The 17,536-nt window shown below is 37.8% G+C and overlaps 2 protein-coding genes across 2 annotated transcripts in view; one reads left to right on the forward strand and one right to left on the reverse strand.

Moving 5' to 3' along the window:
* LOC134652821 (potassium channel subfamily K member 18-like) overlaps nucleotides 1-7,275 on the reverse strand; it is a 236,122-nt gene extending 228,847 nt beyond the window's left edge. The window contains exon 1 of the mRNA XM_063508001.1: nucleotides 6,826-7,275. The gene's annotated coding sequence lies outside the window, so the exon portion shown is untranslated. The remainder of the gene's footprint in view (nucleotides 1-6,825) is intronic.
* Nucleotides 7,276-7,466: 191 nt separating this feature from the next.
* Nucleotides 7,467-16,690, forward strand: LOC134652836 (GTP-binding protein 128up). Its single transcript, XM_063508025.1, has 8 exons — nucleotides 7,467-7,674; nucleotides 7,839-7,959; nucleotides 8,330-8,505; nucleotides 9,598-9,837; nucleotides 11,370-11,538; nucleotides 13,257-13,383; nucleotides 15,389-15,514; nucleotides 16,560-16,690. Exons 1-8 carry the CDS (start codon nucleotides 7,633-7,635, stop codon nucleotides 16,660-16,662), a joined length of 1,104 nt encoding a protein of 367 aa, XP_063364095.1. The 5' UTR covers nucleotides 7,467-7,632; the 3' UTR covers nucleotides 16,663-16,690.
* The last annotated feature ends 846 nt before the right edge of the window (nucleotides 16,691-17,536 follow it).

The following is a 17,536-nucleotide window of genomic DNA, read 5'->3' on the forward strand; positions in this document are numbered from 1 at the left end:
TATTAGGTATATGTACGTATTTAGGTCATTACGATTTTTCGATGAGAGCTGATCTGATGATGGAGACAGGAGGCGGCCATAGGAATTATGTGATAAAACAACGCAAACTATTATAATTGTATGTATTTGGGGTAGTAAGAATTGTCTCGATGAGTAATAGTTGCTGAGGAAAAAAGTACAGTCAGCGATAAAAGCTTGTACTTACCAATCGTATCGTTACCTACCTATCGTTTTGCTCTATCTAATTCTGAATACCCCTTTAAGTTGAATATTTTATCACTACTATCACTAGGTACATACATAGTATAAAACAAAGTCGCTTCCCGCTATCTGTCTATCCCTATGTATGCTTAGATCTTTAAAACTGCGCAACGGATTTTGATGCGGGGTTGTTTAAATAGATAGAGTGATTCAAGAGGAAGGTTTATGTATATTTTTTTAACCCGTGCGAAGCCAGGACGGGTCGCTATAGTTTAAATAATAAAAAGCGCGCTGGTATAGACACACCTTAACAGTCTCAAATCCGCCAATAAAACTTTAGTAAAGGTGCCAAATACACAAAACGTGCTTGACACTATACATTCAAACTTCTAACGTTGATCCAAACTAACATTTAAATCCCATTAGGCCAAATATTTCGGGATACTACTTAAAATGGGCTCTTACTAATTCAAACAGGGCTTTCATAGGGTCCGAATTGTCCATAGCTGTTAAACAACCAGTATAGCCTGACATTTGGTTAAACGTAACTTTCACTGCTCTCAAGGCCATGTTTAAACTGGTTTCTTAAAGGAAAAGCGCTCAAAAATATCACCAGATGAGGAAATTGAGTGGAATGAGATAGCAACTATTTGTATTTTACTTTCATTTCAGTCCATTTTGATCCGTGACGTACATGTCGGTCCAATTCGGACCGGACGGTGCGGACGGTCTTGCTCTTTTTACGTTAAACAGAAAAGGATGGTTGTACTATTGGGTCCAATATGAGGGTACGAGGCGAGGTCGCGTAAATGATGCGTGGAAAACGTTGACAGGGGTATTGCAAGGCTATTTCCGTTTATAGATGGATGTTGTGTTTTCTAATAGTTTTTAGGGTAACGTGGTCAACGAAGAACCTTTATAGTTTCGCCTTTATATGTGTGTGTAGACTGTCTGTGTGTGTCAGTAAATAAAAGCTGTATTTTTGGCACATATCGAAACTCTTACTAAACTAGTAGTTCGCCCCGAACTGAGAACTCGCGGTTAACCAAAAATTATATAGCGATTGACTTTGTTGCACCTACTTAGGTATGTACTCGTATAGTGCGACATAAAATAATAGAAAATAAATGAGGACGCCACTTTCTACGTAACTGACGTAAAATGCTTATACATGGCAACAATTTACTATGGACATTTTTGAGTTCCATTTTATTTAATTTCAACTATTTTATGTCGCTCTATAGGCGGCAATGGATCAAAGATCGCGTGGATTTATTGCAAGGTCTGTGGAGCCCTTAACTGATTGATTTAAGCAAAGAGTAGTATGTATAATATAGTTGGCCAAGCAGATCTTGTCAGTAGAAAAAATGTAGACGCGAAGGGATATGGTCGCATAGAAAATTTGAGTTTCGCGCCTTTTTCTACTGACAAGATTTGCTTTTTTGCATCAATTTTGAAGCGCCATTTACAAGTTTAGCGTTAAGTAATATAGATGGCGCTATTTTTTCGAATAAAGGGCTTCGTATACGGCTGTCCCTCCCCTGGATTTAAGTCACCACCATAGAGATTAAAATAAACTGTATCTGTGCTAAGCCGAAATATTTCCTGTCAAATGTCAAATACATATGTTATGTTTATTCTAATTTATTTTTATCTTGCTAATTATATCAAAATGGTAAATTTAAAAACGATATTATAAAAGTGTAAGTCGAGCACTTTCATTTGATACTAAACTCGACCATGTTTCTTGCAAAAAAATGACCAGAATAGCAAGACCTCTCACAAACAGCTTTTTGGCCTTCTAAGCTCTTCTAGCTCAATAACCTCTTGATCGGGCCTGCTCATAATTTAATGACTAAAATATAATGCCCTCGACTACACGTTTACCCAATTTCATTTAAATTAGAACAAATTTACTTAAGTTATTGAGTATCAAACTATCTTCTGACAGTTCAGCTTAAAAACATCGAAATGCCGAGACGTGCCGCTAGCCAGCCGCGTGTTCAAAGTCGAATGTAAGAACTTCGCTTCGCTTCGCTCGCTCGTTCGATAAATAAACTTGAAACACCAAATACCTTAAAATCAGCACAAAAATTACATACACGCTAAAAATTATTACTACCTCTTCTCCAAGTTGGGTAAATCAGGACATGTGTTACAATCTCATAAAACCTATGCGTGCTAACATCACATTTTAGCGATGTTGCGACCGCTAGCGCCAAATCGGCTATAACCAACACCTAGAGCGGCATTCTGATTTCTAAAACTGTATCTCTTTTGATATTCATAACAATTTATATGATACGAGACTTATATCGACCGGGATATGAACCGTAATATCGGGAGCTCGAAAACAATACAATAGGTAATCACGGTTCATATCCCGGTCGATATAAGTCTAGTGAAACTAACCGGGAATCATTCAAAACTGTTACATATATGATACGAGTATATTAGGTAGATTACTCTCAAAGAATAGATACGTATAGCTCACGCTTTTTTTTGTTTTTTTGCTACGATACCCACAAAGTAATGTTACTAATGTTATATAACTATCAAAATCAATAACAGTTCAGAATAGGGTACCTATTTGACACGTACCATTCGACTTACATTTTATTGAAAAAAATATTGTATAGCAACCATATACATAAACACAATATTTCATCCGACAAAATCGCAATTACCTTGTTTCCCATAAGTACATTGAAACTTCTAACATTACATGGTGACGTCGCGATGTAGGTAGGTATTGCCATTTTCTATGAAGCGTTTCGTCAGTAAAGTGCGGGTGCGGGACTTTGACCATCATTTGTGACTTTTGTATTGCTTTAACACAATGGGTCCCATACAGACATTTGATCCTCAAAAGAAACCTGATCAACTATAAATAATACCATACATAAAAAAATTGTCAAATACCCTATTTTTGCTATGTGAATGCCGCTCCTAATGGATTAAACACCGCAACTACTATACGCAGGACCCCTTTATTGCCCCAGATATAAGCTTTAACCACTTGTTTGCATGAAGTTGGGTGTTTTAGCCCATATGGGTGGAAATAACACGGGTCTGGTCATTAAGAAGAAAGGACATTTTTAACAAGCTTTTATTAGGTCGACCTGTATATAACTATGTAATGGAATCTAAGGTAACTAATTTAACCATCTTCCAAGGATCGTAGCGTCATGAAAATTGGCAGCTGTATGTAGTTCTGAAGACAATACAATAATATGGTACTGTCGAACTGATCTGATGATGGAGATAGGAGTTGGCCATAGGAACTCGGTGATGAATTAACAACGCAACCTATTTGTGTTAGGGGTTTTTAGAATTGTCTCGATGAGTATTAGTTGTCTGTCGTAAGAAAAGTACAGTCAACGATAAAAGCTTGTACCAAAAATAAAATTTTGCCAAAAACTTAGGTACACCTAAGAGTTACGAGCGAAAAACAAATTATTGGAAGCTCAAAAAAGTCTAACGACGGTGCATACAATAGATGTAGTAAACGTACCTATCTATGAACTTACAGTCAGCAGCAGAACTTGCTAAGCTGGCGAGGTGTTCAAAATGATCTTGACGCGACTTTATTGTTAAGGGAATAAGAGCGTGTCAAGATAATTGTGAACACCTCGCCCGCTTAGCAACTTCTGCTGCTGACTGTACATTAAATTACGAAGCGTCTGGTTGACGTAACTGGTGACCGAAGAGCTGGCGGCTACCTCGCACAACCTATTAGCATTGCGATACAGCGAGGAAATGTCGCCAGCATCATTGGTACAATACAATGCCTCAAGGGCCTATTTTAGATTTAAGCTAGTTTTTAGGGATCCGTACCCAACGGGTAAAAACGGGACCCTATTACTAAGACTCCGCTGTCCGTCCGTCCGTCCGTCCGTCTGTCACCAGGCTGTATCTCACGAACCGTGATAGCTAGACAGTTGAAATTTTTAAAGATGTAGGTATTTCTGTTGCCGCTATAACAACAAACACCCCCCCCCCCCCCCCCCCCCGTTTAAGTGGGGCTCCCATACAACAAACGTGATTTTTGACCGAAGTTAAGCAACGTCGGGCGGGGTCAGTACTTGGATGGGTGACCGTTTTTTTGCTTGTTTTTTTGCTTGTTTTGCTCTATTTTTTGTTGATGGTGCGGAACCCTCCGTGCGCGAGTCCGACTCGCACTTGGCCGGTTTTTAATTTCTTTTAGTAATACCACTGTATATATCTTGTTTGTAAATAAATGATTATTAATACTTACTTAAATTGCGTAAAAATAACAACAATGTTTTCGACAGAGGAAAATGGGGACTATGTACTTTTATGGAGAAAGAAGGTCGTCCACTAGCTCCTAAGGCAATAAGTAAATAGGTTGTTATTATTATTACTTATTACTCAAGTATTTACACACAAACTAGAATTTTAGTACGTACTTAAAGAACGAACGTACGTACTGGAAGATCTAAAAAAACGGTATAGCTTTATTTGACAGTCGTAAGCGCATTGTAAGGCATATTAAATATATTTAATACTTGAAAAATAAACTATTTTAATATTTAATTAATTGGCAGTTTTAACGGGCGGTCGCCGCGAGCACTCGAGCCTGAGGATGGACCCCACGAAGGGCCCGAAACATGTCGCCAATAGCGACTAAAAATTCAAGTGAGTGAAACCGTTGTCGTATAAACAGTTTAACGGTCTACTTAATACCTTCCTACAATTTTCTATTTATATTATTATCAAAATAAATAAAAAATGCAGGTTGCAGGCGAATTTTCATAAATAACGAAGTAATTACGGCTCACAAAAGTAATGGCGAAACCGCAAAGTTTTTAAAGCAATGGGCTAAAACTCCGGCTTAATTAGCCAGAAGCTCTGACAGGCTAGAGACTCTGCTTTTCAGTTTTAAGGACCTGCTTTATACCGACACAGTTTTTTGTAGAATAAGCTCTTTTCATGAGTTTTAATGTCATTAAAGTTATCATAGGACTACAAAGTGACTAAATTATGCACTAACTGGAACATTTGAGGAATAAATAACATAAATAGGTACCTATAAACCAACAAATAAATACAGCACAATACATTAATTTGTCAAAAATCAAAATAAACAAGATTAAAAGAAACTAAAATAAACCACCCTGACCTGAATCGTACCCGAATTGAGGAATTGGACGTACAAGTATTTTGGACGTTTGAGGAGTTGGACATACAGGGATTAGACGTTCGGCGAAATTAGACTAATGGAGAATATATTTGAGTCGATTAAGAATATTGACGTAGGCACTAGTTTTTTTACGAAAGCGACTGCCATCTGACCACCAAGACGGGAAACTAGGCCTTTTTGACATTAGTCTGGTTTCCTCACGATGTTTTCTTTACCGAAAAGCGACTAGTAAATATCAAACGATACCTATATCGTACATGAATTCCGAAAAACTCATTGGTACGAGCCGGGGTTTAAACCCGCAACCACCGGCTTGAAAGTCGCACTCTCTTACCGCTAAGCTACCAGCGCTTTATACCCTTTTTTAGGGTTCCATACCTCAAAAGGAAAAAACGGAACCCTTATAGGATCACTCGTGTCGTGCGTCTGGCTGTCCGTCTGTCACAGCCTATTTTCTCCGAAACTACTGGACCAATTAAGTTGAAATTTGGCACACATCTTATATAAGCTTGTGAACGAAAGATGGACGTGTAACTTAAATAAATGAATTTTAATTTTTGGGGGGTAAATGAGAAAATTAAAAAATAAAGTTTTTCAAACTGTATCGTAGTACATATCAAATGAAAGAGCTCATTGTAAGAATCTCAAATATATTTTTTATAATACATTTGGGGAATTGAACATACGGGGACTGGACGTAGGAATTGAACATTGAACATTCAATCGGGAAATCTATAGTAGAGCATTAGTCCTATTTATTCTCGATTCTGATGGTATTAAATCAGGTGAAATTTTCGGCTTGGGCTGGTGGAATGAAATAGATTCACATGATTTAGCTCGGTTAAGCAGAGGAAGTGCTCTGAACCTACAGAAGACCATAGAATGTGACGTCCTAAGAAAGTGACATACTCCGCCTGAACCATTGTAATCTATACGAGGTAAACCCGAAAATTCCTACCACAGTCCAGTATGTACATTGTATGTAAGTACATGTATGTGCATTGTACAATGCATGCGGTCGGATTTAACGGTGGACTGGCCCAGATGCGATTTTACAATTTTACAATTTGAATTCTTAATATTTTTTCTAGAAAATTTATAAATAAAACTTTGATTAATAGTTAACATTAAAAGTGTCAATTGAACACGAATCTCAACGGCTCTTTCGTGTTCGTACAGCTCATGAAGAAGATATTCTCTTCACTAATCCTTAAGGGCGCAATCTATATTGCACCCTTAAGGATTGGTGGTACGGTAAAAATTACCACCCCGGTAAAAAAAAACTTTTTTTTTGTATTCACAGGTGGGTTCATAAGAGGACAGCTACATCTACTTCGGCTGTCAAACTCGAAGCAAAAATCACTAACTAAGAAAGACTTAGCAAGTCGGCACTACATCAAAAATTAAAATCACGTTTACCTATTTAAAGGGTACCTACATACTTAAATATTAATACCAACCTAAGCATTAAACACACAACATCTGAGTCATTAATACAAGCTAAACTTTTTTAAACTTCCAATCATCCATACTGATCACTATTTCAAACACTATTACCAAGTCACAGCGAACAAAACTGATTTAGTTATTAATTACACATACGAAACTTGACCGAAGATTCGAAAACGGGGCGAACGCGCGCCAGACCGTTTCGTTCCGACGCTCAAGGTAGCACTGAGGCATAGCGGTCTCGGCTCTGCACACGATTTTCCCACTGTTCCTTTCCTTCTGTTAGTTCCCTGCGCAAACCTGCGGAGAACTTTCCACGTGGTTTGATTTATTTATTTACATTGCATTTCACGCCATCTTGTGGGTGGTTGATGTAACTAGTCAGCTTTTTTTAACAGCGCCACCTAGCCTGCCTTTTAGCAAGTATAGCTCGGTACTCTCATTCACATTGCAGTAGTTAAAGCATAAAACTACAGATGGCGCCAAAATAGCTGGACAAGCTTTTTGTATAATTAATGTATTTCATTAAATTAAAATATATTAACTATAATTTATTAATTGGCTTTATGTAAAACGATTTATTATACAACGAAATTTATTGTATAATATTATTTTGACAGTTTATAAAAGCGGGAAATTTTATTTACACTGGCAATACTGCTGGTTCTTTCAAATTTTCTGGAAAGGTTTACGTGCCGTCCACGAAGATTGTCACGCTTTCCTTTTATTTTAATTTGTTACCTTTTCCTAAGGAACCAATTAATTTAATTTATATTTTTGTATTAAGTAGCCCTAAAGTTTAAGCAGAAACTACAAAAATGAGTACGATATTGGAGAAAATTGCGGCTATAGAGTCCGAGGTTGGTAACAGAGGTTATGAGTTAAATTTGCGTATTTCTGCAATTATTGTGAATTAACCGTTGCGATTTCAGTCTTTATTCGACTATTCGGAGTTAAAATCTAGTGACGAACGGTGAAATAATTTAAACTAGTGTGGAAAGCTAAACTGTGTGATGTATTTCAGATGGCTCGAACGCAAAAAAATAAAGCCACTGCGTTGCATTTGGGATTGCTCAAGGCCCGTCTCGCTAAATTGAGACGTGAACTGATCACTCCCAAGGGTGGCGGCGGTGCTACCGGTGAAGGTAAGGTTTTGTGTATAAATTATGAGAAGTAGAAAAACAATAAAAGCAGAAGCGGTATCTATGAAATATTTGTTTAGACAGCTGAATGAATAAACCGGGCCATCTGCAAACTTGCATAGTAATATCAAAAAACTTTATTGCACAAAACTAGTACATAACAAAGAGAATACAATAACCATCATATTCATAAACGTCAGCTGTTGATCGTTGATTGTCCCTCTCTATGGCTTATGCTGTTATGTACCTAGTTATCGACAGATAAGGACAAACGACGATCATCAACTGATTAATTTAGCAGCTGTGTATGAAAAACGCCATAAATGTGTACAAAGGTAATATTTAATTTACTAATATATCTCCCAAATTCCAGGTTTCGACGTCGCTAAAACTGGTGACGCGCGTATCGGATTTGTGGGCTTCCCATCAGTGGGCAAGTCTACATTGCTGTCCAACCTTGCCGGAGTGTACTCTGAGGTGGCAGCGTACGAGTTCACCACACTCACTACTGTGCCCGGCTGTATTAAATACAAGGGGGCTAAGATACAGGTACGATACAGCCAAAAACGAAGTATAAATCAAGTCATGAAGGAAGTTGATAGCAAAACATCGTGAGGAAACTGGACTAATCCTAATAAGGCCTATTTTCCCCTCTGGGTTGGATGGTTGCTTTCGTAAAAACTAGTCCCTATGTCTTGCCTATTCTTGGGATTCGTTGTCAAGCGGACCTCAGGCTCCCTTGCGCGGTGGCAATATAATAGCCGTGATAATTCGAGGAAGAAGAAGAGTCATAGTCATGGAGGTTTCTGCCTTTGTTTAGCGTGGACAGATTCAGGGCTAACCTGTACGGCTACCATCAGTTTGGCACTGACATAAACTTTTTATATATCTTGCTCGTACTTGTATATTAGTGCAAACGAGATGTAAATTACATTCTCGATAGCGTAAATGTCAGTTTTGACACTGTCAGTGACTCATGGTACGGGCTCTGGTGAGCCTGGTGGTGATTCTTCCACACTGTTCCTTGCCAAGTGTCTGACATTTACAAATAACTAGAGATGCAACGGATAGATGTTTGGCCGGATACCGGATACCGGATATCCAGCCTGGACACTGGCCGAATATCCGGTATCCGGCCGCCGGATATTCGGCCGGCGGAACTATACCTAGATTTTGAGTTTTGCAAGTGCGCGTCGTGCAGGTTTCGACCTGTTTCGTAGAATTCGTAGTGAACGTTCGCGCGGACACATTTATAGGATCGTAACGAGTTTTATCATGTCATTACGTAGTAAGTTCGTTTATAGTTACAAGTGCGCGCGCGTATTTTTGTGTAAACAAATAAGTGTATTGTGTGACATTGGTTACGTATTCATTTCTATCTACTGTGTCGTTAGCATTATGACCGTGACTGTTTTTTAGATTCCATTTTTTACCCCAAAATGTGTTAATTTTACTATCCGGTATCCGGCCGGATATCAGGTCACTATCCGGTATCCGGCCGGATAATAGGTCACTATCCGGTATCCGGCCGGATAATAGGTCACTATCCGGTATCCGGCCGGATACTAAAATAACGGCCGGATACCGGATAGTAACCGGATATCCGGTGCATCTCTACAAATAACCTCATTTTCATTCCAGCTGCTCGATCTCCCCGGTATCATCGAAGGCGCGAAGGACGGCAAGGGTCGAGGTCGCCAGGTCATCGCGGTCGCCCGCACCTGCAGCCTCGTGTTCATAGTGCTGGACGTGCTGAAGCCGTTGCAGCACAAGAAACTGCTGGAACACGAGCTGGAAGGCTTCGGGCTGCGGCTGAACAAACAGCCACCGAATATATACTTTAGGAAGAAAGATAAAGGAGGGATCAATTTGAATACTACGGTAAGTTTTTTCTAAAGATATGGGCTGTGGCGTCGTCTCATCTGTCCAAACACATTTGTGTAGTCTTAAACAATAGGTATATATAATAGGGATGTTGACACATGTTGAATTTTATAACAAAATCTAGTAAAATAGATAACAAACGAGCAATTTATCACAATAATGTGGATATTAAAATAAAATATTGAAAAATTACAAAAATACAGGACCTGAAAGTTTCAAAATTTAAGTTTTTTTTTAACTTCCAAAAACGATAAAAGTAAGGGTACCATTCGATTCCTTACATTTCACCAAAAAAAATATTGTATAGCAACTATATACATAAACGCAATATTTCACCGACAAAAACGCAATTTTCTTGTTTTGTCCAGAATACAACGTGGGCGATGACGTCACGGCCTCTGGCCGTTTTGTATAGGGCGTTTCGCGAGTGAAGTGCGACTGTCGGACTTTGACTACAATTTCTGACTTTTGTGTTACTTTAATGCAATGGGTCCCATATAGACATTTGATCCTAAAAACAAACCCGATCGATTGATACCATAAAAAAAAATTAGTCATGTAGCCTATTGGGGCCAGAGGAAACCTCGAACAAGATGGGAGGATGAACTCAATCTTACAGCGGGCCCGAAATGGAGAAGAGTGGCCCACAACAGACCCCAATGGAAAGAGCTAGAGGAGGCCTTTGCCAAGCGGCACACTGAGCTTAGAGACATACTCTAACTCAGAACAAAAGGGCTTAATAGATTGATAGATATATAATTTGGTATTCAATTTAATATTTAACTATAGTATGAGATTCTTTGAATAGTTACAGTTTATTCGACCGACCGGTCTGGCCTAGTGGGTAGTGACCCTGCCTGTGAAGCCGCGGTCCTGGGTTCGAATCCCAGTAAGGGCATTTATTTGTGTGATGAGCACAGATATTTGTTCCTGAGTCATGGTTGTTTTCTATGTATTTAAGTATTTGTATATTATATATATCATTGTCTGAGTACCCACAACACAAGCTTTCTTGAGCTTACCGTGGGGCTTAGTCAATTTGTGTAATAATGTCCTATAATATTTATTTATTTATTTATTTATTTATTGTACAGCTTTTTAAAGTGCGGGTTACTCACATGCGACACTCTTGCATTTGCAACCGTACGTAGCCTACGGTGTTCGCTTACCATCAGCCAGGTTATAAGCTTGTTTGGTACTGACGTGATATAAATAAAAAACATAACGCCGGTATGTATAAGTATATTTTTACGAATTTGAAACTTTTTAAACAGATCTATGAGAATAAACGAGCGAAGTTTAATGCGTGACACATGACGTGTTAAAAATACCAATAATTTTGCAATAAGAATCTTGACTCTTAATGTTGACATTTTATTGCGAAATTAATGTGGGTTGACACATTTTTGCTAAACACCCATCCAGATATAAATATGCCAAATCCGAAAAACAAACCTGAGACTACACAGTTCCTGAGTTGGAACTATTTATAATCTGTGGGTTTTTAACCACAAACACTATTGTTTCAGTGTCCACAATCGGAGCTAGACATAGAAGCAGTGAAGACCATCCTCTCGGAGTACAAGATCCACAATGCTGACATAACTCTCCGCTACGATGCAACCAGCGACGATTTCATTGATGCAATTGAAGGCAATAGGATATATGTGCCTTGCATCTACCTGCTGAATAAGATCGGTGAGTCTACATCACCATATGTGACGTTATCTATGAAAAGGGACCTTATTGTCGATGGCGCTTACGCCATTATTAACAATGCTCCGATATAAATACAATGCCGCGCGACGCTGTGCGGCGTAAGCGCCATCGACAATATGGTCCCTTTTCATAGATTAAGATTGGTTAGTACCATAAGAATATTTCAAATATTGGTCCAGACCATCAGTATACAACGGCAACGGCCGAAGCGGTAACGTTCTGATACTAAAGTTACTATACCAGTATATAAGCCAATCTACCGTTAGAACTTAAAAATTGTAGTTATCTGTACGTTTCTGCTGTGTTTTATGAATATTGGACAAATAATAGTCAAGAGATTGTCTAACAAACATGGAAGTCATTGTCGACCTCACTATTTTCAGATGATTTGTAATGGGAACGCCAAAGTAGTGACTTTGCCAGCCTCGCAAATTCAACAAAGCGGAGTCTGTGTTATTCTAAACAATGCTTACTAGTTAGTGCTTCTGATCATTTTCCGCAAATCGACAGCCAATGTGCCGATGCTTACTATTTTGAACAAGCTTTTATTAGGTCGACCTGTATGTAAGTAACTATGTAATGGAATCTAAGGTAACTAATTTAACCATCTTCCAAGGATCGCAGCGTCATGAAAATTGGCAGCTGTATGTAGTTCTGATGACAATACAATAATATGGTACTATCGAACTGATCTGATGATGGAGACAGGAGGTGGCCATAGGAACTCTGTGATGAAACAACGCAACCTAATTGTGTTAGGAGTTTTTAGAATTGTCTCGATGAGTATTAGTTGTCTGTCGCAGGGATGTTGCGAACATCCGCATCCGCATCCGCATTATTTTCAACATCCGCATCTGCATCCGCATCCGCATAAAATCGATGCGGAACTTATGCGGATGCGGATGTCGAACAAGTCGGTACAGGAACGTCTTAGCGGCGGCGCAAGTGCTAGGTACTAGTGATGGGTAGGACATCAATTTAAAATGAGTTTGTATGAGTACCTCATTTTCTAAAACGAGGTGTTACAATGTCTTACTTCAAATGAGGTGAGGTACTAGCATATTTTCAGCGTCGACTATTCCATTAATTCCAACGGCGACAAAAATATTTAATGTATATACATATTTATGTATTCATCACTTCCTTTATAAATAAATAAATAGTAACATTTAATTGGAGTGCAATTCTGGAGGTTAAGAATAGAACTTTTAGGAGAAAGATAATTTTAGAATCAAGTAAAATGAATAGAGGAGTGAAGTAAGACATTTTTTCGGTACGAAGTACTGCGACAAATTAACAAAATGAGTGGTACAAATGAGGTGCCTCACGAGTGAGCGACTCAACACTACTAGGTACTTAATTTCGTCATTACCTATAACGAAATCGTCTAGATCCAGAGAAGTCGGCGAAGTTACTGTTTATTAAATATAACGCACCTATATTCTTGCTCAAATACTAAACGTTTCGTTTTTTTTCAATAAAAAAATACTGAAAATCGAATATTTGGCGTTTTCTAAGTACCTAATCTTGACATCCGCATCCGCGGATGTGAGCCTTTAAATATCCGCATCCGCGTCCGCGGATGTCAAAAAATCTGCATCCGCAGCATCCCTGGTCTGTCGTAAGAAAAGTACAGTCAGCGATAAAAGCTTGTACCAAAAAATGTAATTTTTGCCAAAAACTACTTTTATTTCCAGATCAAATCAGCATAGAAGAGTTGGACGTGATCTATAAAATCCCCCACTGTGTGCCTATATCGGCCCACCACCGGTGGAATTTCGATGACTTACTCGAGAAGATGTGGGAATACCTCAAACTCATCAGGTTAGCCTAGAAGAACTTCCTCGCGTTGTCCCGGCATTTTTGGCCACGGCTCATGGGAGCCTGGGGTCCGCTTATTAAAAACATTGTATTATGTATAGAGTTATAGGTGACACAGCTCAGGTAAGCAGGAAAGCACATCAAATATTATATGTTGGTAATTAATAATAATCAATCAGATTTATATAATATGTTTTCCCATTTCTTTTAATAACTTTATTTTCTTTTCCTTTTGTAAGAATTTGATATGTTTTCTGAAAGAGCTACGATTTTGTATGATTCCATGTACATATGTATATTTTCTAAATCAAATTTCTATTACACCTTATGTGTATAATTGCATGAATTCTATAGTAATTTAAATTGTATTTTTTCCCTTATTTTCTCGTAATGCATGTTAATTATAAGATGTAATTATTTTTGAAAAGATGTGTCCCGCCGAGTTTGTTGCCGGCCCCATATTGGGATACCCTCCTCCAATTGAGGGGGGATTTAAATCTTCTCGGGGCAGAGGTGTAGGGTTGGAGCCGGTCTACCTAGCTTTATTTGACGTTCATAAGCGCATTGTAATTATGCCTACTTGAATAAACTATCTTTTATCTTTTATCTTATCTTATCTTGGCAACTAATCCCAGGAATTGGCGTAGGCACTAGTTTTTACGAAAGCGACTGCCATCTGACCTTCCAACCCAGAGGGTAAACTAGACCTTATTGGGATTAGTCCGGTTTCCTCACGATGTTTTCCTTCACCGAAAAGCGACTGGTAAATATCAAATGATATTTCGTACATAAGTTCCGAAAAACTCATTGGTACGAGCCGGGGTTTGAACCCGCGACCTCCGGATTGCAAGTCGCACGCTCTAACCGCTAGGCCACCAGCGCTTCATCATCAGGTTAGCCTAGTATTAGATTTTTTTTAAGGTTCCGTAAACGAACGGAACGGAACCCTTATAGGATCACTGATGCGTCTGTCTGTCCGACCATTCCCTCTCTCTCCGAAACTACTGTCTAAAATTTAAAAAAAAATACACATAATAGTTCTTTACCTATAGATGACAGGAAAACCTATTAGAAATGTACAGTCAAGCGTGAGTCAGACTTAATAGGTACCCTTGGAACGCGAGTCCGACTCGCACTTGGCCGGTTTTTTTCTGGGTGGTCTAGTTCACTTCACCTAACCTGAGTGGGGGGTAAAAGTGATATTTCATAGGAAAATTATTGATTGTAAACATTTGAAATTGAAGCTAAAATTAGTCTTCCCAATAGATGAAAGTGGTGAAGTTGGTACTCGGCCTATGATGCCGATTTTTTTGGTTTAAATCTTGTTTCCTATGGGAATTTCTGTGTGTGATCATTTATATTTGTTTTTAACACATTCATTGCCACCCAGCCAAACAAGACATCCGCGCCAGGCCATACCATAAAAATTTCTTCATATAAAGGTGTAGTACCACGATCCCGACTATCGGGTCGTCCGGCCTGGGAACGAAATCATAAAATACCCGATAGTCGGGTTTCCTCCACTGAATGTGTTAACCCTTAAATGCATGATTTTTTGTATAACTTTTTAATAAATTGAAATAGATGTGTCATGTTGTATAGATTGAGGGAAAAATAAAGAAAAAAATCATAGTATTTAAAAAAACATATATTTTTTCCGAAAAAGACTTGATGCATATATACATCACTATGCATTAACGTCTAAACGCTAAAGATTACATATTTAACAGTAAAATTATAATCTGCAATTTATTATTACATTTGTTCTCGTATCTTTATAGCACAAAACAAATAACTTAACGTACAACAGATAGACTTCACCCCAAATAGCATTCTCCACCAGTCAACCTTTGGGCAAACAGAAAATTTAATAATTATATACCTATGTCTTTCCCGTTCACGGAACAATGTAGCTTTGCGAATCTGAATCCGGCCGAATGCTCATGACTAAGTTTTTGAATCACTTCTTATTTTGTAAGCTTAACAATTATGATTACCTACTTATCAGGATATACACCAAGCCCAAAGGCCAGCTGCCGGATTACAACTCGCCCGTGGTCCTGCACGCCGACAGAACGTCCGTGGAAGACTTCTGCAACAAGCTGCATAGATCCATCGTGAAGGAATTCAAATAGTAAGTACAATTTGGTTACATCTATTTTGCACCTTATCGTAGTGATAAGAAGGTATGTATTACCAAAGAAAGTACTTTTGGGTCGTGTCAGCATCCCGTTTGAACGTTTTTTTTAACTGTGCTCTCTGCCTGCTGTATAGTTTTTAATCACTATATAGGTACTTAACTGACTTACATTATATTTTTGTTCCTGAACTTAACGAATGACCTAAACTCAAAGTAATCTTTGTAGCCACAGTAAATTTACTGCCATCTTTTGACACATGATTAAAACTTTTAGAACGCCATTTGACTTTGATCCTTATTCTTTCACTGATATATGTGTTAAATTTGTTAAATAACAAAAAGTAGTGTAGATCATCTACTCGAACATAGGCCAAAGGTATGGCGCCATCTTTTCGAGCGAAGCTTTGATAATCCGCCTCTATACATAATTATCTTTGCCTAAACAGTCAGAGGGCCTACCGCGAACCACGTTCGACGTGTTGCCTCCCTGTCGCACTTGTAAGTTCGTACGTAAGTGTGACAGGGAGGCAACACGTCGAACGTGGTTCGCGGTAGGCCCTCTGCAATTTTATGAATTTATTACAAGCTTTTATTTACTTTCACCTGACCGTTGTCTGTTTGTCGGTCTGTAATCAAATCTTGCAAGTTAAATTTGATCCACTTCCCGGTTTCCGATTGAGCTGAAATTTTGCATACACATGTAAGTCGGGTGACAATGCAATATTATGGTACCATCGAGCTGATCTGATGATGGAAACAGAAGGTGGCCATAGGAACTCTGTGATGAAACAACGCAACCTTATTATGTTAGGGGTTTTTAGAATTGTCTCGATGAGTATTAGTTGTCTGTCGTAAGAAAAGTACAGTCAGCGATAAAAGCTTGTACCAAAAATGATTTTTTTTCCAAAAACTTATATTATTGTCTTTATTTGATTTTGTGCATAGGTAGGTATACCTATTGTAAATTGTGTGAAGTGTGCAATAAATAATATCTATGTATTGTATTATTTGAAACTAATAATAACTTATGTTATTCCAGCGCCCTAGTATGGGGTTCATCAGTGAAACATCAGCCGCAAAAGGTCGGCATCGAGCACATACTGGCCGACGAAGACGTGGTACAAATCGTCAAGAAAGTATAGACAATACCATCAACCCACTCACATTGTATGCGGAGCATGCATGGTTCGAAATGATAATTATCAATGATAGTTATCTTGATAATTATCGTGATTTTTATGCCTGATAATTATCGATTTGATAATAACCTACAATTTAAAACTAGTAATTATTTTTTACCTTCAAAGAATTCAAAGAAAATTAATATGGCACCATCCATATCTGGGATAATTATCAAAGAGTATACCGCATGCGTGGTTCGAAATGATAATTATCAATGATAGTTATCTTGATAATTATCGTGATTTATATGCCTGATAATTATCGATTTGATAATAATCTAAAATTTAAAATAAGTAATTATTTTTTACTATCAAAGAATTCAAAGAAAATAAATATGGCACCATCCATATCTGGGATAATTATCAAAGAGTATACCGCATGCGTGGTTCGAAATGATAATTATCAATGATAGTTATCTTGATAATTATCGTGATTTTTATGCCTGATAATTATCGATTTGATAATAACCTAAAATTTAAAATTAGTAATTATTTTTTACTATCAAAGAATTCAAAGAAAATTAATATGGCACCATCCATATCTGGGATAATTATCAAAGAGTATACCGCATGCGTGGTTCGAAATGATAATTATCAATGATAGTTATCTTGATAATTATCGTGATTTATATGCCTGATAATTATCGATTTGATAATAATCTAAAATTTAAAATAAGTAATTATTTTTTACTATCAAAGAATTCAAAGAAAATAAATATGGCACCATCCATATCTGGGATAATTATCAAAGAGTATACCGCATGCGTGGTTCGAAATGATAATTATCAATGATAGTTATCTTGATAATTATCGTGATTTTTATGCCTGATAATTA

Source organism: Cydia amplana, chromosome 12 (assembly GCF_948474715.1).
Source record: "Cydia amplana chromosome 12, ilCydAmpl1.1, whole genome shotgun sequence".
NCBI classification, from domain to species: Eukaryota; Metazoa; Arthropoda; class Insecta; order Lepidoptera; family Tortricidae; genus Cydia; species Cydia amplana.